This window comes from Gorilla gorilla, chromosome 4 (genome assembly GCF_029281585.2).
Source record: "Gorilla gorilla gorilla isolate KB3781 chromosome 4, NHGRI_mGorGor1-v2.1_pri, whole genome shotgun sequence".
In the NCBI taxonomy this organism is placed as follows: domain Eukaryota; kingdom Metazoa; phylum Chordata; class Mammalia; order Primates; family Hominidae; genus Gorilla; species Gorilla gorilla.
The window spans coordinates 81,909,311-81,931,879 of NC_073228.2; the positions used below are offsets into that span (position 1 = coordinate 81,909,311).

Below are 22,569 nucleotides of genomic sequence, written 5' to 3' on the forward strand. Positions count from 1 at the left end.
AGCCAAGCATGTTGTGTGGGCTGGTTGTGATGGGGTGGCTGTGTCCAGAGACCTGTGCACGTCTGAGACGCATCAGTGGTGGCAGCTTGACAACACTGGGTATAGCAGGCTGAGATGTTTCTCCGTCCCTTGCCCCTGGCCACCCGCTTGGGGCAGTTGGGCAACCCAGAGTTGAGACAGCTGGGTTCATCCTGGCATGCATCCCAGATTTGCCTGGGGAGGGTGGTGAGGGGAAGGGACAGAAGAACCCTTGAGAGAAGAGATGTGGGTGGCCTTCAGGGAAGTAGCTGGAGAGGCCAGCAGAGCATACTCAGTGCAGCTCAGGGCCATGGCAGGCAGGCGTCACTGAAGGAGGCCCGTGGCCATACCCTGTAGACCCCTGAGGACTGACTGCAGAGGCCACAGTGGCTGAGTTTTGTTTTTCTTTCTTTTTTTTTTTTTTTTTTGAGATGGAGTCTAGCTCTGTTGCCCAGCCTGGGGTGCAGTGGCGCGATCTCGGCTCACTGCAACCTCCGCTTCCTGGGTTGAAGCGATTCTCCTGCCTCAGCGTCCCAAGTAGCTGGGACTACAGGTGCGTGCCACTGTTTTTCCTTTTTTATTAAACTACTTATGTTGACATAATCGTGTTTCCCCTGTGGTTGTAACAAATAACAGAGATCCCATGTACCCCTTTGCCCAGGTCCTCCGATGGTGACCTTCTGCAACACTGTGGTACAGCACCACAGCTGGGATACTGACTACAATGCAGAAAGCACCCAGTGTCTCCATTGCCTTCTCCCTCCCACATCAACCCAACCCCAGCCACCCAGGAATCCTGCTCCATTTCCATAAATCTGACATTTCAAGAATGTTATGTGAAGAAAATCATACAACCTGGAACCTTTGAGATTGGCTTTTTTCACCTAGAATTCTCTGGCTATTCATCCAGGTTGTTGCTTGGATCAGTAGTTTGCTCCTTTTTATTGCTGACTCGCATTCCATGGTAAGAGGGGACACCTAGGCTGTTTCCAGTTTTGGTCTGCTACGAACAAAGCTGCTATAACCATTCACATGTAGTTTTTGTGTGAGTGTATGTTTTCATTCTCTGGAATAAATATCCAGGAGTGCAGTTCCTAGGTTGTATGGTAGTTGCATGTTTAGTTTTTTAAAAAACTGCCAAACTGGTTCACACCAGCAGTGTATGAGTGATAGATATACTTACTTTGTGACCTTGCCAGCATTTGGTGTTGTCACCATTTGTTTTTTTTAGCCATTATAAAATAAGATGTTCATAAGTAGCATGAACACCTCTTCATGCTATTTATCTTCTGTAGAAAGTCTTCTCTTGTCTTTTGCTCATATTCTAATTGGATTGTTTTGTGTTTTCACTATTGAGTTTGAGGGTCTTTATATAGTCTAAATACTAGTATATAGTCTAGATATTAGTCCTTTGCAAAAGGACGTTTGCAAAATATTTTATCCTACTTCGTGGCTTATCTTTTCATCTTCCTTAGGACTTTGTGCAGAGCAAAAGTTTTTAATTTTAATGAAGTCCAGTTTATCCATTTAAATATGTTTTTGTCTTGTTTTTTGTATAACATTACTTTCTGTATCAGCTTGAGATGATTTTTTTTTTTTGCCTGTGGACGAAGGGTCACTCTAGCACCATTTGTTGAAAGACTGTCTTTCCTCCATTGAATTCTTTCTGCACCTTTGTCAAAATTGGGCATATTTGTGTTGGTTTATTACTAACTTCTGTTCCATTGATCCATGTGTCTGACTTTCCACCAATACCACACAGTCTTCATTACTCTGGATATATAATAAGTCTTGTGATTGGGTAAATAGATTATATCCTCTTTTTTTTAATTAAAAATATTCTAGTTCATTTGCCTTTCCATGTAAATTTTAGAATAATCTTGTCCATATCTATAAAAAGTCTCGCTGGGATTTTGATGGGAATTGTGTTAAACTGAATATCAATTGGGTGAGAATAGACATCTTAGAATCTTGCAGTCCACGAACACATTATGTCTCTCTTATTTAGATCTTCTTTGATTTCTCTCATCAGTGTTGTGTAGTGTTCAGCATTTCCTGTACATATTGTGTGGTATATACACCTAAGTATTTCTTTTTTTTGAAGCAATTTTAAGTGGTATTGTATTTTAATTTTGATGTCCACGTGTCCGTTGCTAGCATATAGAGATACAATTGATTTTTGTATGCTGATCGTGTATCCTGAAACTTTGTTGAACTCACTAGTTCTAGGAGTTTTTTGTAGATTCTGGGATTTTCTATACAGACAGCTATGTCATCTGTGAAGATTTTATTTTGTTAATTTTGATCTATATGCCTTTTATTTCCTTTTCCTGCCTTACTGCACTAGCTAGAAATTCGCGCACTATGTTGAATAAGAATTCTGAGATGGCCATCATTGCCTAGTTCCTGATATTAGAGGGAAAGCAATCAGCATTTCCCCATTATGTATAATGCTAGCTGGAGGTTATTTAGAGATGGTTTTATGAAGTTGAGCAAGTTCCCCTCTATTCCTACTTTCTGAGAGGTTTTTTTAAAATAATTATGAATGGATGTTGGATTTTGTCAAATGCTTTTTCTGCATCAGTTGATAGAGCATTAATCAATTACATTGGTTGATTTTTGAATATTAAACCGGCATCCCTGGAATAAACCCCCTTGGTCATGGTGTATAATTCTATAAATATATTGCTGAATTCTATTTACTAATATTTTGTTGATTTTTGCATCTATAGCAGTCCCCCTTTATCTGCAAGAGATAACATTCCAACAGCCCCAGTGGATTCCTCAAACCACGGATAGTACTGAACCTGATTGCTCTCAGTTGGAACTCATTTCTGATTGGAAACAACCTAGATATCCCCTCATGTCAAACCCACAAATACTTTTTTCATCTTTTTTTTTTTTTTGAGACAGGGTCTTGCCCTGCCCTGTTGCCCAGGCCGGAGTGTAGTGGTAAAAGCGTAGCTCACTGCAACCTCGAATTCCTGGGCTCAAGTGATCCTCATGCCTCAGCCTCCCAAGTAGCTGGGCCTCTGCCAGCACTTGCCACCACACCTAGCTATTAATAATTTTTTTTTGGTAGAAACAGGGTCTTGTAGTTCCCAGGCTGGTCTCAAACTCCTGGCTTCATGCCATCCTCCTGCTTCAGCCTCCCAAATGCTGGAATTACAGGTGTGAGCCACCACACCCAGCCATAAATGCTTTTTCTATCTTACCTGGGCACTTTATCACGCACAAGGTAGCTGTAACATTTGCAGTTCGAGGTGTGATAGAAAAATTAGCATGAATTTATTTTTCTTTCTCAATTTCAGCGATAGAAGATTTATTCTTACTGTAATCTTAGCAACCTCAGCATATGATTTTTTTTTCTTAAATTGAAAACTTTTACCATTTCCCTTAAAGGAAGCACTTTATGGCTTCTCTTTGGCATATTCAAATTGCTGTCATCACTGCTCTGTGCTTTGGGGCCATTATGTATAATGCTAGCTGGATGCACAAGCACTGCAACACCACCACAGTCCATCTGATAACTGACGGCTACTAAGTGACTAAGGGGCAGGTAGAGTATACAGCGTGGATGCGCTGGACAAAGGGGAGGCTCCACATCCCGGGAAGATGGAGCAGGACGATGCAAGATTTCATCACACTACTCAGAATGGCATGCAGTTTAAAACCTGTAAATTATTTCAGGAATTTTCCATTTAATATTTTAAGGCTGTGGTTGACCATGGGTAAGGGAAACCGTGAAACTGTGGATGGAGGAGGGGGGAACTACTGTGTATTAATGAGGAATATTAGTCCATAGTTCTTTATTTCATTTTTAAAAAATTTTGGGGTTTTGTCATGTAGTTTGTTTGGTTTTGGTGTCAGGGTAACACCAGCTTTATAAAATGAATTGGAAAGTGTTTCTTCCTCTTCTTCTTCTTTTTTTTTTTTTTTAACAATTATATAGAATTAGTGTCAGTTCCTTAAACACTTGTTAGAAATCTCCAGTAAAACCATCTGGGCTTGGAGATTTCTTTTTTGTGAGTTATGGAATTACATATTCAATTTCCTTAATAGTTATATAATCATTTAAATTATGTGTTTTTTAGAGAAGTGGGTCCATTTCCTATATGTTGTCAAATTAATGTTGGTAGAATTGTATTAGTATTCCTCATTATCCTTTTGATGTCTGCAGAATCTGTGATGCTATCCCTGTTTTATTTCTGATAACAATTTGTGCCATCATGTCTTTTTTTTTTCTTTTTTGGTCTTGTCAGCAGTGTTTTTTGTTTTGTTTTTTGTTTTTTGAGATGAAGTTTCGCTCTTGTTGCCCAGGCTGGAATGCAATGGAGCGATCTCGGCTCACTGCAACCTCTGCCTCCTGGGTTCAAGCGATTCTGCTGCCTCAGCCTCCAGAGTAGCTGGGATTACAGGCATGCTCCACTACGCCCGGCTAATTTTATATTTTTAGTAGAGACGGGGTTTCTTCATATTGGTCAGGCTGATCTCGAACTCCCGACCTCAGGTGATCTGCCCACCTCGGCCTCCCAAAGTGCTGGAATTACAGGCATGAACCACCGCGCCTGGCTGAAGTTGATCAGTTTTATCAGTCTGTTCAAAGAACCAGCTCTGTTTCACTGATTTTTTCATTGATTTCTACCTTTATCTTTTTTTTTTTTTTTTCTTTTTGAGACGAAGTCTCACTCTGTTGCCCATGCTGGAGTGCAGTGTTACAGTCTTGGCTCACTGCAACCTCCGCCTCCCGGTTTCAGGCAATTCTCCTGCCTCAGCCTCCTGAGTAGCTGGGACTACAGGCGTGTGCCACCACACCCAGCTAATTTTTGTATTTTTAGTAGAGATGGGGTTTCACTGTGTTGGCCAGGCTGGTCTCGAACTCCTGACCTTGTGATCCGCTTGCCTCGGCCTCCCATAGTGCTGGGATTACAGGTGTGAGCCACCGCGCCCAGCCCGATTTCTACTTTTATCTTTTATTATTTCCTTCTTTTTCTTGCTTTTGATATATTTTGTACTTATTTTTCTAGGTTCTTGAGATAGAAGCTTAGATTATTGATTTGAGACCTTTCCTCTTTTCTAATGTGAGCATCGTAGTTACGTTAGTTCCCTCCTAGGACTGCTTTAATTGTGTTATTGAGAGGGATGTTGAAGTCTCCAACAATATTTGTGGATTTATTTATTTTTCCTTTTAGTTCTATTGGTTTTAACTTCACATTATTTTCCAGCTCTGATGTTTAAAGGTGCATGAACATTTAGGCTCACTGTGTCTCAGTGAATTGACCCTTTCATCATTATATAATATTCCTCTTTGTCTCTGGTCATTTTCTTTGTGCTGAAATATAATTTATCTGACAATATAACAACTCTGCTCTCCTTAGATTAATATTTTCAGGATGTATCATTTTTAGTTTTTTCTTTTCAACCTGCCTGTCATCATTATATTTGCAGTGAATTTTTTGTAGACAGTGTACAGTTGAATTATTTTAAAAATCTACTCTATCAATCTTTTAATTGGTGTATTTAGATCATTTACATTTAAAATATTTACGGATAACTTAGGGCATAGTTAATGTGTCTCTGGTTATTATTTCTGTTTTGTTTTGCTTTTTTTTTTCCTGCTTCCTTTGGGTTACTTGAACATTTTCTTTAGAATTGTATTTTGATTTATATATCAAAATATAGTTTTTTAAGTATATCTCTTTGTATGTATTTTTTACTGGTTATAATAAGACATGACTTTATATAGACATAACTTGTCACAGTCTCTTGGTGGTGTCATTTTACCAGTTCAAGAGAGTACCTATCTGTTCAATCCTTTACCTTTTCCTTGTATAATTGTCTTAAGTGTTTACTTCACATACGTTTAGAACCACATTAGACAGTTTTTGCTTTAGTCACGAAACAGAAAACTCAAGAGAAGGAAAGCCTAATTATTTACCCCCTCCCTCCCTTTATTTTACTGTGTTCTTTCTTCCTTTCAGATGTTCCAGGATTCCTTCTTCTATGATTTCCTTTTTGTTTAGAAAACTTCCTTTGGCCATTTTGCTAGGGGTAAGTCAGCAAAAAACTTCTCTTAGTTTTCCTTCATCTGAGAAGGTCTGGATTTCCCTTTCATTCCTGAAGGATATTTTTACTGGTGATAGGATTCTCGGTTGACAGGTGTTTTCTTTCAGCACCAAAAAAGTAGTATACCACTTCCTTCTGGTCTCCATGGTTCCTGATAAGAAATCTATTGTCATTCTGCTTAGTTTTCTCAAAACTATAAGGTCTTATTTTTCTCTGGCTGCTTTTGAGATTTTTTTCTTTGGCTTTCTTTGTCTTTTAGGTTTTTCTTTAGTTTAGTTATTGTATGTCTTGGTCTGGATTTCTTTGGGTTTATCCTTTGATGTTCACTAAACTTCTTGAATGTGTAGGTTGCCACTTTTGCCAAATCTGGGAGGTTTCTAGCCATTCTTTGAGCCCTTTTTCCGCTTCACCCTTCCTCCTATCCTGCAGAGACTCTGATGACATGAATGTTAGACTTCTTGTTAACAGTTCCACAGTTCCCTTTTATTTATTCATTTTTTCCTGTCTGTTTTTCCTCTGTTATTAGATGGGATGATTTCTGTTGTTCTGTGTTCCAGTTCACTGATTCTTTCATTGCCCCCAATCCTTCTGCTCTTAAGCCCACCCGGGAGCTTTTATTTCAGTTACCGTATTTTTCAATTTCAGGATTTTTGTTTGGTTCTTACAGCTTCTATTTCTTTGCTGTCTTTCCCTTTAATTCAAGTGTGCTCATAATTTCTTGTTGAAGCATTTTATCATGGGTGCTTTAAAATCTTTAAATGTGGGATAATTCTAGCATGGCTGTCATCTTGTTGGCATTTCTTGGTTGTCTTTGTTCATTCAGTTTGTGACCTTCCTGGTTCTTGGTATGATGATGATTTTTGGTGGAAACCAAGTGTTTTTGTATTCTGTTGGGTGACTCTGGGTCTCATTTGAACCTTCTCTTTCAGTGGATTTTTCTGACAGTGCTTCCGTGGGGGAAGGGAGTCACCATGACCACCTGGTTACTTAGATGGAGACAGAAGTCCACCCCTCGGCCTCCACTGATGCCTGAACTGGGAGGCTCCTCATCATGGGTTCCCTTCCCACTGGGCAATGGTAAAAACCCTGACCCTCCACTGGGCGCCCTCTGACATACCCTAGCATGGAGCAAGAAGGGTCGTCATTGCTGTTGGTGGGATGTAAGGCCCTTGTGTCTTCTGACACCACCCTGGCCGGGGTGTGGGGCACCTCACAAGGGTGGAAGTCCAACCTTTGCTCACTTGGGGGTGGGGTGCTGCCTTTCCTGTGACTTTTGGCCAGAGTAGGGCGGTTCTTGTCTAAGAGTTCTCTGTCTTGTTGGGCTGCTCCTTTCTGGTTCTTCAGCTATGGAAAGTAGCTTTTTGTTGTTTTTTTTTTTTTTTGGTTGTGTGCCCATTGGCGTTTTCAGGTTGCCAGTTTCTCCAGTACCCACTCTGGGATAGTGAGACAAAAAGAAAGCCTGGGAGAGTCACCACGGTGTCCTTCCTTGGATCCTGGGTCCCTGGCCCACCTACCTTTTTTTCTCCACCTTTCAGAGTCTTCTCATGTTTGTCTTATACATGATGGCCCCAGGTTTTTGGTTGTACTTAGCAGGAGAAATCTACATCTGCCCCATCGTCCAGGAAGCAGAAGTTTCAAGGCACTGTTTTTGAAAGAGCTTCAGGTTGAAGGCACACCCAGACCACCAGCAGCCTCTTCCTAGAGGCCAGCCAGAAGTGGAGCCTCCGACTTGTGTGGGTCATGAGTGAAGGCCGAGTTTAATTGGAGAGGAGGTAGCTCGGGGGAGTCTCTCATGTGGTTACTTTTATATGGGATCCGGAGCCACATGCATCCTCTGGGAGGACCTGCATAGAAAGGGGCCCTGTGTGCAGGGCTGCTTGAAACAGGACTCGGGCCCCATCCTTTGGGTCCTTACAGCCCAGCTCAGATCTCCCATGTCAACAACAGATACCTGCTTCTCCTGCCTCCCTCCAAAATGCCCAGCAGCTCAACCAGAAAACAGCAAAGCTAAGCCTACCCACGCAGCATTTCCAGAGCACACTCCCTCCTGCCCGCTGCCTTTTGGGCTGTCTGTTTTATAGTGTCCCAGTTTCAGATTATTATAGGACCATCTGGAAGAGAATACTTTAGGGCCTTTTAGAGGTGCTGCCCCAGAACCAGGTGGGCGTGCGTGGGAGCCTCTGCCCGTGGGCATTGCTGCACTTAAAGACACTGTGGTCTGCTGTGCGGGGGAGGATGCAGCATTTTTAGATAGTCTGAGACATAGAGAAGCAGCAGCTCTTCCTGGGAGGCCTTTCCCACGCCTTGGGGATGAGGACAGGTTGTCTGAGTCAGGACCTAGGTTATGTAAAGAGAAGGAAACTCAGAGAGGGCACCACCCATCCACTGCTGGCCTAGGCCGGCGGGCACTCCCCTCCACTCCCTCTGCACTCCTGCCTCAGGATCAAGGACACAGCCAGGGCTAGGCAGACCCCATCCCTGCCTTCCTGGAGCGAAGGTTCTGGGGTGGGGGTGGGGGGCAAGACATGTCATAGCAATGTAATTACGTACATAATGAAATGGTAGGTAGAAATTAGTTCTGTGATGTGCAGTGACGGTAATGGCAGAAGTGAGTTGTTAGAGACTGAGGGGGAGGGTCAGGACTGTCCTCTTGAGGAAGGGACATTTCGGGGAAGCCCTGAGGGATGGTAGAGAGGACCAGGTTTTGGGGAGCTGAGGAGGCTGGGGGAGGCTGCGCAGCTCACGTGGCTGGCTGTGAGAGGCAAGAGTGGTGGCGATATAGCTGGCCAGTTCCTGTCCCTGGCTCCCTGGACTTGAGGAGTGAGTTCTCAGTAATTACAGATGGCTCCTCGTGGCCCCATGGCACCATCATTCCTGCCTCTGCTCCTGTGCATCAGCTGCGCCCTTGCCCAGAGAGTCCTCTCCACCCCAGGCCTCCCCCTGTTATCTATGGGGTCCTTACCTTCAGGGCTTTTTTTAAACAGCTTTATTAAGATAAAATTCACACGTCATGCGTTTAACCCATTTAAATGATACAATTCTATGATTTTTAGGATATTCCAACAGATGTGCAGCCATCATCACAGTCACTTTTAGAACATTACATCATCGCCAAAAGAAACCCTGCACCTCTTGGCTGTCACCACCCCCTTCCGCCCTCCCAGCCCCAGGCAGCCACTCCTCTGCTCTCTATCACTCTGGAATTGCTTTGATGAACGCTGGATGGGGTGTCACCTGCATCCCAGCCTGCTCCTCCACCCAGAGGCCCTACATCTTGCTCTCTGCTCTGTGTCTGCGCCGCCTGCCCACCTGGATCAGTCCCCTCTGTGGTGATCCATATCAGGAAGTCACAGCCCAGCAAGGTGGCTGCTGCAGGCTCCCTGGTATACAGCACCCAGGGCCATGCACACGGGGTTCCTGAGCAGAGGTTTGCTGACGATGCCTGGGTTGAGACCAGGGCTCGGGTTCTGAGGGAACAGATGCTGATCCCTTGGCTCCCCACAGTTCCTCCTGGAGAAAGGTCAGGTAAATGTAGCTGATTATGTGATGACACCCCAAGCCCTGCCTCCAGAGGCCAGGGTGGTGGCGCACAGTCAAGATGGAGATAGAGGAATGGCTTGGCAGGCTAGCCTCTGGCCTCACAGGTGGGCACTTGTGGCCGGTGAGAGGCCGAGCTGGGAGTCACAGAGTCCAGATACACAGGGAGTTGTCCATCTCCAGCTTTCCCATGCAAGGCCTCTGGGTGGGGTCTGCTTAGGATGTGCACTCCTGGGTGGGGTGTGGAGAGGCCGAGCGTGTGTGCCCACCTTGAGGTTTGCTGGGCACATTTGGAGTTCGTAGAGAGCACAGACCTCTCCTCGCCTTTGCTTCTGCCTTCCCAGGTGGGATTTCCACCACATACCCCTTGGCCCTCCTGGACTATGTCTGCAGCCAACACCCACTCCACTGTTGCAGCAAAGCAAGCCTCTCCTGTCCTTGCAGCTTTCCCCCGACCCCAGGCACACAGCTCCACTTGCACCATTCATGGGGAAAGCCATTGCTCCTGGGGACCTTGAGGACCCTGCAGGCGGAAGCCAAGTAAAGGGGGGTTCTTGGTTCAGCCTGGAGGCTGTGTGGCCTCTGGCACGTGGCCTGCCCTCTCTGAGTCACGGTCTGCAGCTACCAAATGAGGTAGTGTGGTGGGGCCTCCTAGTTTGGAGAGCACTGAATAAAAAGCACATCAGGAGGACCCATGAGGGGTCCTGTGTGTGTAAGCAGCAGTCAGAGAACTTGGGTTTTAATTTGTGTTACCGCCCTCCGAAAGGCACTGGATAAATGGGACTGGTTGTACCTTTTCCATTGCATTCTCGCCAGCTGGGTGTGGCTGAGGAAGGAGATTGAGCCAGAGTGTCTGTCTAGATTCCCCTTGTTGAGCTCCTCCCGTGGTCTGGGGAGTGGGGACTCTGTGGCTGGTAAAATATAGCAATGCTTCACATTTGTTGAGACCTCACAGGCCAGACACTGTGCTCAGTGTTCTTTGTGCAGCTTTTTAAGTTGAGCTATAATTCACCTATCTTAAGATTCACTCTCTTAAAGTATACAGTTTGGTGAGTTTTAGCATATTTACAATGTTGTGCAACCATCTCCACTGTCTAATTCTAGAATATTTTAGTCACCCACGAAAGAAACCCCATACCTGTTAGCTGTCTCTCCTTATTTCCTTTCCTCCAGTCCCTGGCGACCACTAATCTGCTTTCTGTGCTGTGGATTTGCCTATTCTGGACCGTTTGCATAAGTGGAATTCTGTAATATGTGGGCTTTTGTGCCTGGCTTCTTTGACTTAGCATCATGTTTTCGGGGTTCCTCGGTGTTGTGGTGTATGTTAGTGCTTCATTCCTTTTTCTGGCTGAATAATGTTCCCTTGTGTGGACCCATCACACTTTGTTCATCCATTCATCTGTCCATGGATATTTGGGCTTTTACCACCTTTTGGCAGGTGTGAATAATACTGCTATGAACATTCATGTGCAGGTTTTTATTTGAGCCCCTGTTTTCCGTTTTCTTGGGTGTGTATACATAGGGGTGAAATTGCTGGGCCCTAGGGTAACTCTGACTTTAACTTTCTGAGGAACTGCCAGACTTTTCCAAGGTGGCAGCACCGTTTTACATCCCTGTGCTGGGTTTTACTGATTGCATTATCTCATCAGTCCTCACATCAGAGTCATGAGGTTTAGGTAGAATTGTCATCACTCTCACTTTTCAAATGGGAGAGTTTGAACTCAAAGAGTTTCTGCACGCAGTCACACAGCCAGTCAGTTGATGATTCTTTGGCCAGAGCTGGCTTTGATCACGAAAGCAGTCTCTTCTCCAGGCCCTGTTTTGTATCTTCAGGATGAAGCTTTTTGACTGTGTTGTTCATGTCCTATTTCCTGGCACCTGGCACACACTGACACTCACATATTTGTTGAATAACATGTCATTTTTTCCTGATCTTGGTGGCTTGATCAGTAACTTGCGGGAGACAGCATGTCTTAGGGGATCCTGTACTCTCCAGGTTCTCACACTCCTGCCAGGGCCTGTATGCTCTCCACCCCGGATGCTGCAGAATCCCCGCCAGCCTCTGACTCTCAAGCAGCTGCAGACGCACCGCAGTGGAAATAGGTGTCATGACCTCTGCAGAGCAGAGGCAACGTCTGTTTCCAGCGAGTGCTTGCTGTTAACTTGACCTGTTCTCTCTTCTGGGTTGAAGGCTGCTGGTGACCTGCCCTCTTTTTTCTCCTCTAGGCAAAACCCATTTATGGCGGTTGGCTGCTCCTGGCTCCAGATGGGACCGACTTTGACAACCCAGTGCACCGGTCTCGGGTAAGGGCATCAGAGCCAACTCTCAGGGAGGAACCAGAGAAGGGACCCATCTAAGGGTGAACTGGCAGAGTGGAAGAGGGAGATGGAGAGTTGAACAGTGGATCCTGGGATAGCAGGACCAGCAGGGCTCCCCCATTTGGTGTACTTGTACGTTGTACAGAAAAGGTCTCAATTATACATAGTTATGTGTAGTGCTCCCTTCAGAATGAGGAGCTCTCATGTGGGTGTTGCCTGTTTTGTGGGTCAGGTTGACTCTAGGAACAGTAAAATGGAAGAGGCAAAAGAGCAGTTAAAGGTTTGCATTATACCGAGCAGCTCCCAGTTCCTTCCATGCCAAGGCCTGCCCATGTAGCACCTCCCTTCCTCCTGAGCCAGGGGTTCAGCACACTAGCACTAGTGAAGGGTTGGGGGCCCAGAGGCCTTGGCTTACCTCTTACTAAAATGTGCATTGCCCAGGGCAGGGCCCCGCTAGAGCTGGGACCATCATTGGCCTGACCTGTGGTTTGTTTCTCTGCCAGGAAGCCCCTCTGGATTTGACTCCAGTTACAAAACTCTCCTTCCTCACAAACTTTCTTACAGTGCTTCCGCTCACACCCTATAAATTGCTTCCACTCAGCCCCCTCCATCCCCGGGAGCTCCCTTTCCTCTTCTTCTTAGTTTCTGCTGCTCACCCTTTCCCCACCCTGAATATTACACTTTGGAGTAGGGGCCTTGGGCTGTGTATTCTGGTCCCACAGGCCTTGCATTGTGTCTCTGTTCTTTGGGATTCCTTCTGGAATGGGTTTTGATTTCAGAGGCTGCACATAAGGCCCTTGGAAATGTTCCTGGGAAACATGTTCAGGTGGCCTCCTCTACACACCCAGCATAGACCAGCCCTCTACAAGGCCTCTTTGCAAGGCCCTTTGAGTCCCTGTTCATGCCACCCAGACAGGAGGACTCAGGCATCACTGGTCCAGCTGGGCTGCAGTTTCCAGGGAGTAGTTCCCTTTCCTATGTTATATCAAGGTTGTACAAAATTGCCATTTCCAGCCTCTGACAGGAGTCTTTTTATAAATGATAACCCTGGCCCAAAGCAGAGAGATGTGCTTTTATAGTCAGTTCATGTGGCCTCACTGCCAGTTAAACTCTGAGTATTGTTGGGCTCTTTGCTTTTTTTTTTTTTTGAGACAGAGTCTTGCTCTGTCACCCAGGCTGGAGTGCAGTGGCATGATCTCGATTCAGTGCAGTCTTGACCTCCCAGGTTCATGTGATCCTCTTACCTCAGCCTCCTGAGTAGCTGGGGCTACAGGCGTGCATCACCATGCCTAGCTAATTTTTGTATTTTTTGTAGAGACGGGGTTTCACCATGCTGCCCAGGCTGGATTGGGCTTGTTGAAATGTTGAAAATAGGTCATGGACCCTTGTGATGATTTGGGGCTGGGAGCTGTGCCTGTCATTCACGACCTGGGCCAGCAGACTCGCATTATGGACAAGTCCCTTCTCCCCACACAAAGGAAGACATACACCGCATAGTCCATTTCATTTCAGCTCCTGATGGCATCTGACCGCCATGGACACTTCCCAGTGGTCTGGCTTTTGGATGGAGAGTAGAGCGGGGGATGATCTGTGCCAGTTGGTCACTCCTTGGATATTGGAGTTATTTCCGCTGGTCTTGCTGCTCCTCTGTTTTGATTTTCATTAGCTCATTTCACCTCAGTGAATTCTGGAGCCTGGCTGTTTTTGTGCCTCCTCTTTGCCAGTGGATCATCAGAACAACCCCTTTTGTAGCAGTTTCCCAGGTTTTTTCAGAAGTGGTGAATCCATGCCTTGGCATTCCTGGATTATTCCATGTCATGTCAGATCATTCATCAAATAAATATTGACACATGTCATGTGATGCATTCTGTGCTGAGCACCATCAGGAATATAAAAAGGTAACCACACGTTGTTTCTGCTCCTGAGGAGCTTCTAAGTGTTTAAAAAAAAAAAAAGACTTCTTATTAAGCCTCAATCACTCATGTGATTTGGGCCTGTCTCCCAGCCCAGTCCTGGCTGATGAATCAACATTCTTGTGCCTCGGGTCCCTCTTTTCCTGCCACCTGCCCCAGAAGTGGAATCTGTGGAGTGACCTTCCTTAGATATGGACTTGTCAGACGTGGGAACTCCAGAAGCCAAGCTCTGGGGCCAGGACCCAGATCCTCCTAACCACCCACCTTGTGCTCTGTTGCAGAAATGGCAGCGACGGTTCTTCATCCTTTACGAGCATGGCCTCTTGCGCTACGCCCTGGATGAGATGGTAAGTGTTATCCTTGCCCACTCCCTGTCCCCAGCCTTCACCAAGTCCCTCCATTACAGTGCCCTTGCGTTGTCATGTGAGAGCACAGCAGCCACGTGCTCCTGTTTGTGTCTGTTTGGGAGTGTGGAATGTTTTGAAGAACTTGTGGCACCTGCTGGAGACAGCTTTAAAAACCCAGACCTTTGGTTTGAAACATCATCTTCTGTGGTCTTGAGTGAGAGGAAGAAGTGAGGGAGGAAGTCATTTCTGTTGAAGGCTAATAGTGTGGACTTCACCGGAGCACTCCTGGTTAGGGGAAAGCAAGGGCAAAGTCCTGGATCACGTGTGCAGGCTGTGGACCTGTGGGCGTGGGCGGGGGCTGGCCCTGGGGCTGGCACATGTGCTCACGCACCTAGTCCTGGGGTTGCCTGTCAGTTCTGCGACTGTAATTGGTTTTGCTTGTCTCATTTGAGCTTGGCTTAGTTTTCTGAGCTGACTTCAGAGGCCTCCTGGTCACAAGGTCATCGTTCTTCTGGTCACTAAACCAGGCAGACAGGCTTCTTCCTCCTCCCCACCTCCCTGGTTTTCCAGTTGCTTCCTGGGCTGGATGAGTGTTTGCTGCTGTTGCCCCAGAGGCCAAACCTGAAAATCAACTAGGTGGAATTTCTGGCTTTTCTTTTTCCGCCCATTTTATCTCCTGACTTTTTCTCTAAAGGAGATTAGTCTCTCCTAATTAATCTAAAGTAGGACTGCATTCCAAACTTTGTAAAGGGTTGAAGATGCGAGATTTGGTCGCCTTCTCCAGTTCCACTTGGTGGGTGAATGTTTGTGTGCCCATATGTGCAGCATTTTAAAATTGGGGCTGTCCTGGAAAGCCTAGTCTCACTATGTAAAATAGGCAGCCCCTGCCTATCCTACCCAGAGTTTGTTTCTTTGCTGCAGGGGCGAGACAGACTCTGGAAGTATGAGTGGAGATAACTGTCCCTAGAGGTACCTTCCAGACTGCGGCAGGGGGTGGCGGGGGTGCCTGGGATTTTTGGGTGGTCATTACAGCTCACATGTGCAAAGGTCAGAAGTGGGCGTGTTTGTACTCGAGTCCTAACCTTTGTGATGTGATATGGTTTCTACTTTTGTTTCTGGGGTGAATTAAGAGGATGGTACCATAATCCTGTATCAACTGTCACCTCACTGGTTCCTTCTTAAAAAGAATTGTCTTCCTTTTCATTCTTTCCGGTGAGCATATTTGTACATCATGATTAGAGCATAGGGGGTTTTTGCTGTGGGAACGTCTGTGCTCCAGGGTAGTGTACTGGAGGTGAGCACCGATTGTGGACTTGGCTGGAAGTAGGAGCAGGGAGACAAAGCATTTGGACACTCCGTTCCTTTGAGGCAAGAAAGCAGACCTGGAGGATTAGACTTGACACTTCGTGTTCTCCTGGCTTAGTCCTTACACAGGGAGTAGCCCTGGGGTCAGAGCTGGGCTCCTGCAGCTGTGAGGTTTATCTTGCCTCCCTGTGGCTGACTGACTGGCTAAGTCCTGCAATTGACTTAACAGTATCAGAGGAGCCTCAAGAGGTCACTGGATTACATTCAGGCTGGGCTGGGTCATGAACCATCGCAAAAAAACAAAGTTCCCTGCACTGTTTCCTTGGGGACTGATAATTTCGGTCAGGAAATCTTTCTTTAGGTCTAACTAAAGTCCAGCAAAATCCATTATTCCCTCTGGCTCAGTTGCACAAGCACAAAGAGGGTAGCTTCTGGGGACGCCTTGGTGCTGGCACAAGTGCAGAGCACATGGTGCCTCCCAGGCGCGGCTTCTGGATAATTGAGGCTGCTTAGCCAGGAGCACTGACACTTCACAGTGCACTGTGGTCTCCCAGCAACCTGGATATGAGTTGCGTATTATTTCATGGAGTGCTCAGGCAGAGGTGGGACTGTGCCAGGGATGTGGGGAAAGAAAGAAGTCCCAGGGAAAACTTGGACTGAGAGAGGGCATGGGGACAGGCACAGAGCTGGGAGTTTTGGGCCATGGGCTGCTTTCTGGCAGATGACCTGGGAGGTGGAAAAACTGACCCAGTGAGCCCATCAGTAAATACTGCTTTGCCCAGCCGAGGCTGTGGAGGGGTTTCCCTGTTGTATCAGGAAGGTCACAGGGGAAGGTTGCAAGGAGGCACTTGGGGTAGAAGCCCGGTGGGAGGAGGCAGAGGCTGGAGAGATTTCTCTAGCACCCAGTGCTCTGCATCAGGGTTTGCTCCTCAGAGCCAGTCCCCAGAGTGAGCAGACAGCCTGTAGCCCAGGAGCTCCAGCTTAACGGTCAACCGCCCTGAGCTGAGAGTCCCACCCCAAACAGGCTGGCAGGATCCTGAGACCTGGAGCAGGAAAACTCCATTTCAGGTAGGCTTATGTGTGGGTGAACTCCAGCCAAGCTGGAAGCTTCCTTTGTGAGTGCCTGGAAATAGACCAGTGGTTCTCAGCGTCATGCCTCCCAGGGCCACTGGCCACGTCTGGAGTCATCCTTGATTGTCACACCTGGGGCAGGAATGCTGCTGGCATCTAGTGGGTGGAGGCCAGGGATGCTACTGAATCTCCTTCAAAGAACAGCCCCCAGAACAAGGAAGGCTCCAGCCCAAAATGTCAACAGTGCCAAGGCCAAGAAACTGAGCAATTTCGACAGGGGTTTATTTAAATTCTTATTTATTTTTAAAAATGAAAATGTAAATGTGATTTGCTATTAGCTCTGCTCTTAAACAGCACAGGACTCACCTGTCAGATTTCCTGGAGTGAGGGGGATGATGGTGCAGTGCCAGTTGTAGAATGGGGTGGGCCTGTTTCTGATCTAGAGAGGTCTACGGGGTTCCCCTGCACACCAGGCAACCACAGGGCCTGCAGAACTGCTTATGTGTGTGTGTACCAGGGAGCACATAGGTGGCACTCCCTACGTGGTGCCCTCAGACCGTGATGTTGCAAAGCAATCCCTACCTGGGCATTTGTCTCCAAAAGCAGCAGCTCTAAGCAGCCCGTGGCTACCTCTGACCCTCCCAGGCTCATATAATAAACTGTAGCATTTTATGGCTGGTCTGTGCCCTCCACACTCAATCAGCATCTATTTCGAATTGTTACTGACTTATATGATGTGTTGATTTCATTTGCTTGAGTGTTATCTTGCCAACTAGACTGACTTCTTGTTGTTGTTGGGCCAGTGATAATTCTTGGTGTGTCTCCCCATTGTCTAGCATGGGGTTTGGGGCAGCACAAATCTAGCCAGGTGTTCTGTAAATATGTGTGGAGTTGAACTACCAACTTTGTAAATGACTTGCTGCATAATTTCTGCTCCCAGCTTGAAAACCTTAAGACAGGGCGGGTAGGAAAAGAGAGAAGATAGGAAAAGGGGTGTTCCTCGGAGGGAGATTAGCAATGTAGTGACCTTTAGGGATTACTCAGCAGAAGGGAGAAAACCTCCCAAGAGCTCCAGATAACTGGGATGGGGAAAATTCGGTTACCTCAGCCCCACTGGGTTGGGACCTGGAGAGGAAGGTGGACATCAGGAGGTCACAGCGTGCAGGAGGGGGAGGAAGGCAGCAGCAGTCAGTCCCTGGATCTGGGGACAGTGGCTTCGGGAAGCCCTTTCTGCTCAGGGACTTCTGCTGGGGCTGGGGCTGCTGGACTTCATCCAGTTCTGGAAGCTGACCATTGCCTCTCCAGGCAGCCCTGAGATGGGACTAACTTTGGGGAATCTCTTTTCCTTTTTTGGGAAATTTCTTTCTCGATACACCCACGTACCCTGTAACTGGTGGGTGTGGAGGAGAGGCAAATTTCCCGAAAAAGGAAAAGAAATTTCTCAAATGCAGGCTGAGGTGAGGTGGGGTCCGGGCAGCCTCACAGACAAGTAAAAGCCTGAGAGATTTGGCTGGGCCCCTGGTTTTTCAGGAGTGGACAAAGCAACAATCTAGAAACCCAGATTGCTGCCTCTGTCCTCTGCCTTTGTTTCTCCACCTGTAAAGTGCTGCCCATGATTTTACCTAATTCCGTCACCGAGTTTTTGGGGACTGATGTCGAGCTGAGGTGTGGATGTCACCAGACATCACTAGAAGGCTCTTGGGAGGAGCTCCAGGTCTAGAAGGAGAGTGGGAGCGCCAGGAGTTTGGGGTGGAGCAGGCCAGGCCATGAGGCTTTGGGATTCTCAAGGGCCTGCTCTCCAAGGCAAAAAGCTGATCAAATGCTTTTTCCAATTTTTTTTTTTTTGAGACGGAGTTTCGCTCTTGTTGCCCAGGCTGGAGTGCAATGGCGCAATCTCGGCTCACAGCAACCTCCGACTCCCAGGTTCAAGCCATTATCCTGCCTCAGCCTCCGGAGTAGCTGGGATTACAGGCATGGGCCACCATGCCCAGCTAATTTTGTATTTTTAGTAGAGATGGGGTTTCTCCATGCTGGACAGGCTGGTCTTGAACTCCAGACCTCAGGTGATCCGCCCGCCTCGGCCTCCCAAAGTGCTGGGATTACAGGCATGAGCCACCGTGCCCGGTCTGTTCGAATGTTTTTAACTGTGGTAAGTACACCGGAAATTCACCATCTTAATCGTTTTTAAGTGTGCAGTTCAGTGGCATTAAGTACATTCACATTGTTGCACAACCACCACCACCGGTCTCTCTCCAGGACCCTTTTCAACTTGCTAACTGAACTGTGCACCCATTGAACTATAACTCCCTTCCCCAGCCCCTGGAAACCCCCATGCTATTCTCTGTCTCTATGAATTTTACTCCTCCAGCACCTCACGTAAATGTGATCATGCAGTGTTTGTCCTTTGTGACTGGTGTATTTCACTCAGCATAAGGTCCTGAAAGATCATCCTGGTTGCTGTCAGAATTTCCTCCCTCCTGATTATGGTAGGTCTGATGATCTTGGACCATGTCTGCTGACCCCAAGCCTCTCACACATGGAAGCCATGGAGAGACTGAGGCCACCTTCTGTGGCAGGCATGGTGCTGAGGGCCGGCCTCCATGGTGTGGAGCTCTGCTCCATCCTAGCCTGGAGAGTCCTTGAGCGTCACGAGAGATGAGAGCTGCCTGACTGTGTAGGGGCCGTGCTAAGGACTCATATCTCAGCTCACAGTCTCAGACATAGTAGAGAAAACACTTCTAGCTCTTGGATATGTGCCTTTTTCAGGGGCAACCTGGGAGTTTGTCAGTCCCGTAAGATGTGAAGTTCCAGCCTGAGAAATTAATTTGGGGTGCCTGTGTACTTGTGTATAAAGTAAACAGGCTTGGTCCAAAGGATCTTCAGAGCACTCCAAGTGCAGACAGGTTAGGATTCTGGTTTATTTTGAGTTTGCTTCCTGTAGGAGAGCGTCCAGGAGGTTGCCTTGTTCTTGGGACCTCTGCTCACCTCACTCTTGACAAATTTCTGCAACTTTTGGTGGTATTAAAGCCATGAGCAGCCCAACGTTGCCTAGGCCTGTGAGAGCCTAGGAGGAGGGGCATTACCGCTGAGCCCTGCTGTCTTTAGGATCTATCATTTGAGGTTTCTCTCCCTTTTCTGCAGCTGATCGCCCAGTTCCCGTTGCTCCCTAAGCCATTTTTTTGCAGATGTTGCCCTGCATCAGAATCTGCAGGGCGAGGCTGGGAAACCAGTTTAAATAACCACTTTGTGTGTTTTTGTTGTTGTTGTTTTTGTTTTTGTTTGTTTGTTTTTGAGATGGAGTCTCTGTCACCAGGCTGGAGTGCAGTGGCGTGATCTTGGCTCACTGCAACCTCCATCTCCTGGGTTCAAGTGATTCTCCTGCTTCAGCCTCCCGAGTAGCTGGAACTACAGGCCCGCGCCACCATGCCCGGCTAATTTTTTGTATTTTTAGTAGAAACGGTTTCATCGTGTTAGCCAGGATGGTCTCGATCTCCTGACCTCGTGATCCGCCCGCCTCGGTCTCCCAGAGTCCATGTGATTTCTAACCACTCCATTTGAGAACTGCTGCTTCAAGCTCTGACTTTGTTTCCTCTAGCTCGGAGCTTTCCCAGGCAGGCGAGAGGAACCATCTGCTCCTCCTTGGTGCTGAGGCACCTCCTGGGCATCTGATTCTTTGGGAACCATAGTGGCTGCTGTGTCCGTAACAGAGCGGCTGAGAGGACACTAGGCCATGGAAGGCCTCTTCTGTGGTGAAGCTCATACCTTTCAGGACCCACATGAACACATGCAGACTAAATCCCTAGCAGAACCATGATGTGTAGGCTCTTAAAGGCGGTGGGTGGTTGGGGAGGCAGAGAAGTCTTCTGGGAGGAGAGAGGTGGCACTTGGCTGCCTTTCCGCTCATCACACAGATTCGGGAGGACCCATGCGCCCGGCCGGGGCTCCTTGCTGGCACTTTCTGCCCATTCTCTATCCTACTTCTCACAATGGTAGATACCATGTCCATTTCACAGTTGAAAAGACTGAGGCCCAGAGAGATTGCGAGGTGGCTCAACTAATGAGTGACAGACCTTGATGTGTAGGCAAGGCAGACTCCTGCTGAGAGAGGGATGGTGTCTTTCCTTCACCAAGTGATCTTGTCCTTCACATTCAGAGAGGCTGCTCCACCAGCACCTGCTGCCTCGTGCGGGTGGAAAATAAGGCTTGCTGGAGGCCAGGCAGGGCTCTCAGTGTCCTTCCTGACCCTCAGGCTTGTCTGTTGCTGCAGACTGACCCAACTATAGTAGCTGACCTGTGTCTTTATTAATGCCATTGAACCAAGCTAGCTGCAGGCCTGCAACCCTGTAGGGTCCACCTGCCTTCTTTGCTACATGGGCATATGAATATATATTCAGAGAGATTTACAGAAATCAGAACAATAAGAACATAGAGCCTGTAATTGTCTGAGAGGCAGAGAAGCTTCCTTAGGCCTGGAGACCCTTCATGTTTAAAGGACAGGAAGGGGCAAGACAGGGAACCAGGGAAGATGTTTTATGGGTCAGTCTTATACTTTCAGGTTTAGCTTTAAATCTGTCATGTTTCAGCCTTGCCCTGGCCTTTGTGCTGAGGTCCTGGTCGCAAGGGAAAGGAGGCAGATCCTGTTGTGTGGTGCGTGGAGCCTGAGTACCTTAGGGAGGGCTTGTTGGAGTGGGGTCAGTAACTGTGGGGTCACCCAGGCCCTCTCTCCCTGTGTAGGCACCTCCCGGGCTACTCGGACCACAGGAAGCCCTGTGTTCTTTCCTCCTCTGCTCAGCTGCTCATTTCTATTTCTGTGCTGTGTGTTTTCCGAATCAGATCATTTAAAAAAACAACTTTGGACTCGGGTGTGTTTTCATCTTTACATGAGCCCCATGAGCAAGGTATGAGGGGCTGTTAATGGGGGAGGCAGCCCCCCCAGGCCCTCTCCGTGCATCGCATTCCCCCGGGGTCCCTAGGTGCTTTCAGACTTTTGGTTGAGAGACTTCGATCTTTAAGTGGAATTCTGCACGGAGTCTTAATACAAGTTTTAAAATGTATACAGTCAGATGCTGCTTTATTTGAAGTTTTGGAATATTTCTGACCCCTCCCTCATCAACAACCCCTGCCCCTGGCAGCTGCAGAAAAGAATACACACTGACGGCTGGGTATGGTGGCTCACGCCTGTAATCCCAGCACTTTGGGAGGCCGAGGTGAGCAGATCACGAGGTCAGGAGATCGAAACCATCTAGCTAACACGGTGAAACCCCATCTCTACTAAAAATACAAAAAAATTAGCCAGGCATGGTGGCGGGTGCCTGTACTCCCAGCTACTCGGGAGGCTGAGGCAGGAGAATGGCATGATCCCGGGAGGCAGAGCTTGCAGTAAGCTGAGATCACGCCACTGCACTCCAGCCTGGGCAGCAGAGTGAGACTCTGTCTCAAAACAAAAAAGGAATACACACTGACCAGACCGGACCAACCTCCTTCTCTGCGGAATTATCCAGGTGCCCAGAGGCCCAGATCACAGACCTGTTCAGGAAAGGCACCTCTTCTTGTGCAATCATTTGATGATTTTTCCAAATGAATAAATTTATTTTTTAAAGATTTCCCAAAGTAGTCAATGTCTTCAAGCTCTTTGCCAGTGGTGACTGGTGAATGAGCAGTGCCCATGTTTATAGGTGAACTCTCAGGCACACGGAGGCTTGTGTTCACAAGGAGAAGCGGCTGGGCCCGGAGCACAGTCCATTGGCTTTCAGGGCTGGCATGGCCACGAGATTCCAGAAATTGAGGACAAGCCAAGGGTGTTGAGAAGGTTCTTCCAGGGTGTTGAGGTTTTTTTACCCCTGCCCTCCACCCGACTTGACTTTTCAGGACACAGAGCCTTAGATGAATCCCCATCCCATCTTGATTTGGTCATGACAATTGAGATGTTGCCTATTTGTAACAATGAATTCCTTAATGAAGGAAGGTAGATTCTTGGCTGGAAGATGAGGTCT

General features: G+C 47.4%; 1 protein-coding gene across 9 annotated transcripts in view; it reads left to right on the forward strand.

The window, feature by feature from the left end:
• Window positions 1–22,569, forward strand: part of MPRIP (myosin phosphatase Rho interacting protein) — a 145,723-nt gene that overhangs the window by 21,272 nt on the left and 101,882 nt on the right. For 8 of the 9 annotated variants that reach the window (XM_055385999.2, XM_055386001.2, XM_019027055.4 and 5 more), the window contains exons 2-3: window positions 11,848–11,925; window positions 14,135–14,200. The exons of the other annotated variant lie outside the window; for it this stretch is intronic. In XM_055385999.2, coding sequence (XP_055241974.1) covers window positions 11,848–11,925; window positions 14,135–14,200 — 144 coding nt within the window. The remainder of the gene's footprint in view (window positions 1–11,847; window positions 11,926–14,134; window positions 14,201–22,569) is intronic. 9 annotated transcript variants of the gene reach the window in all.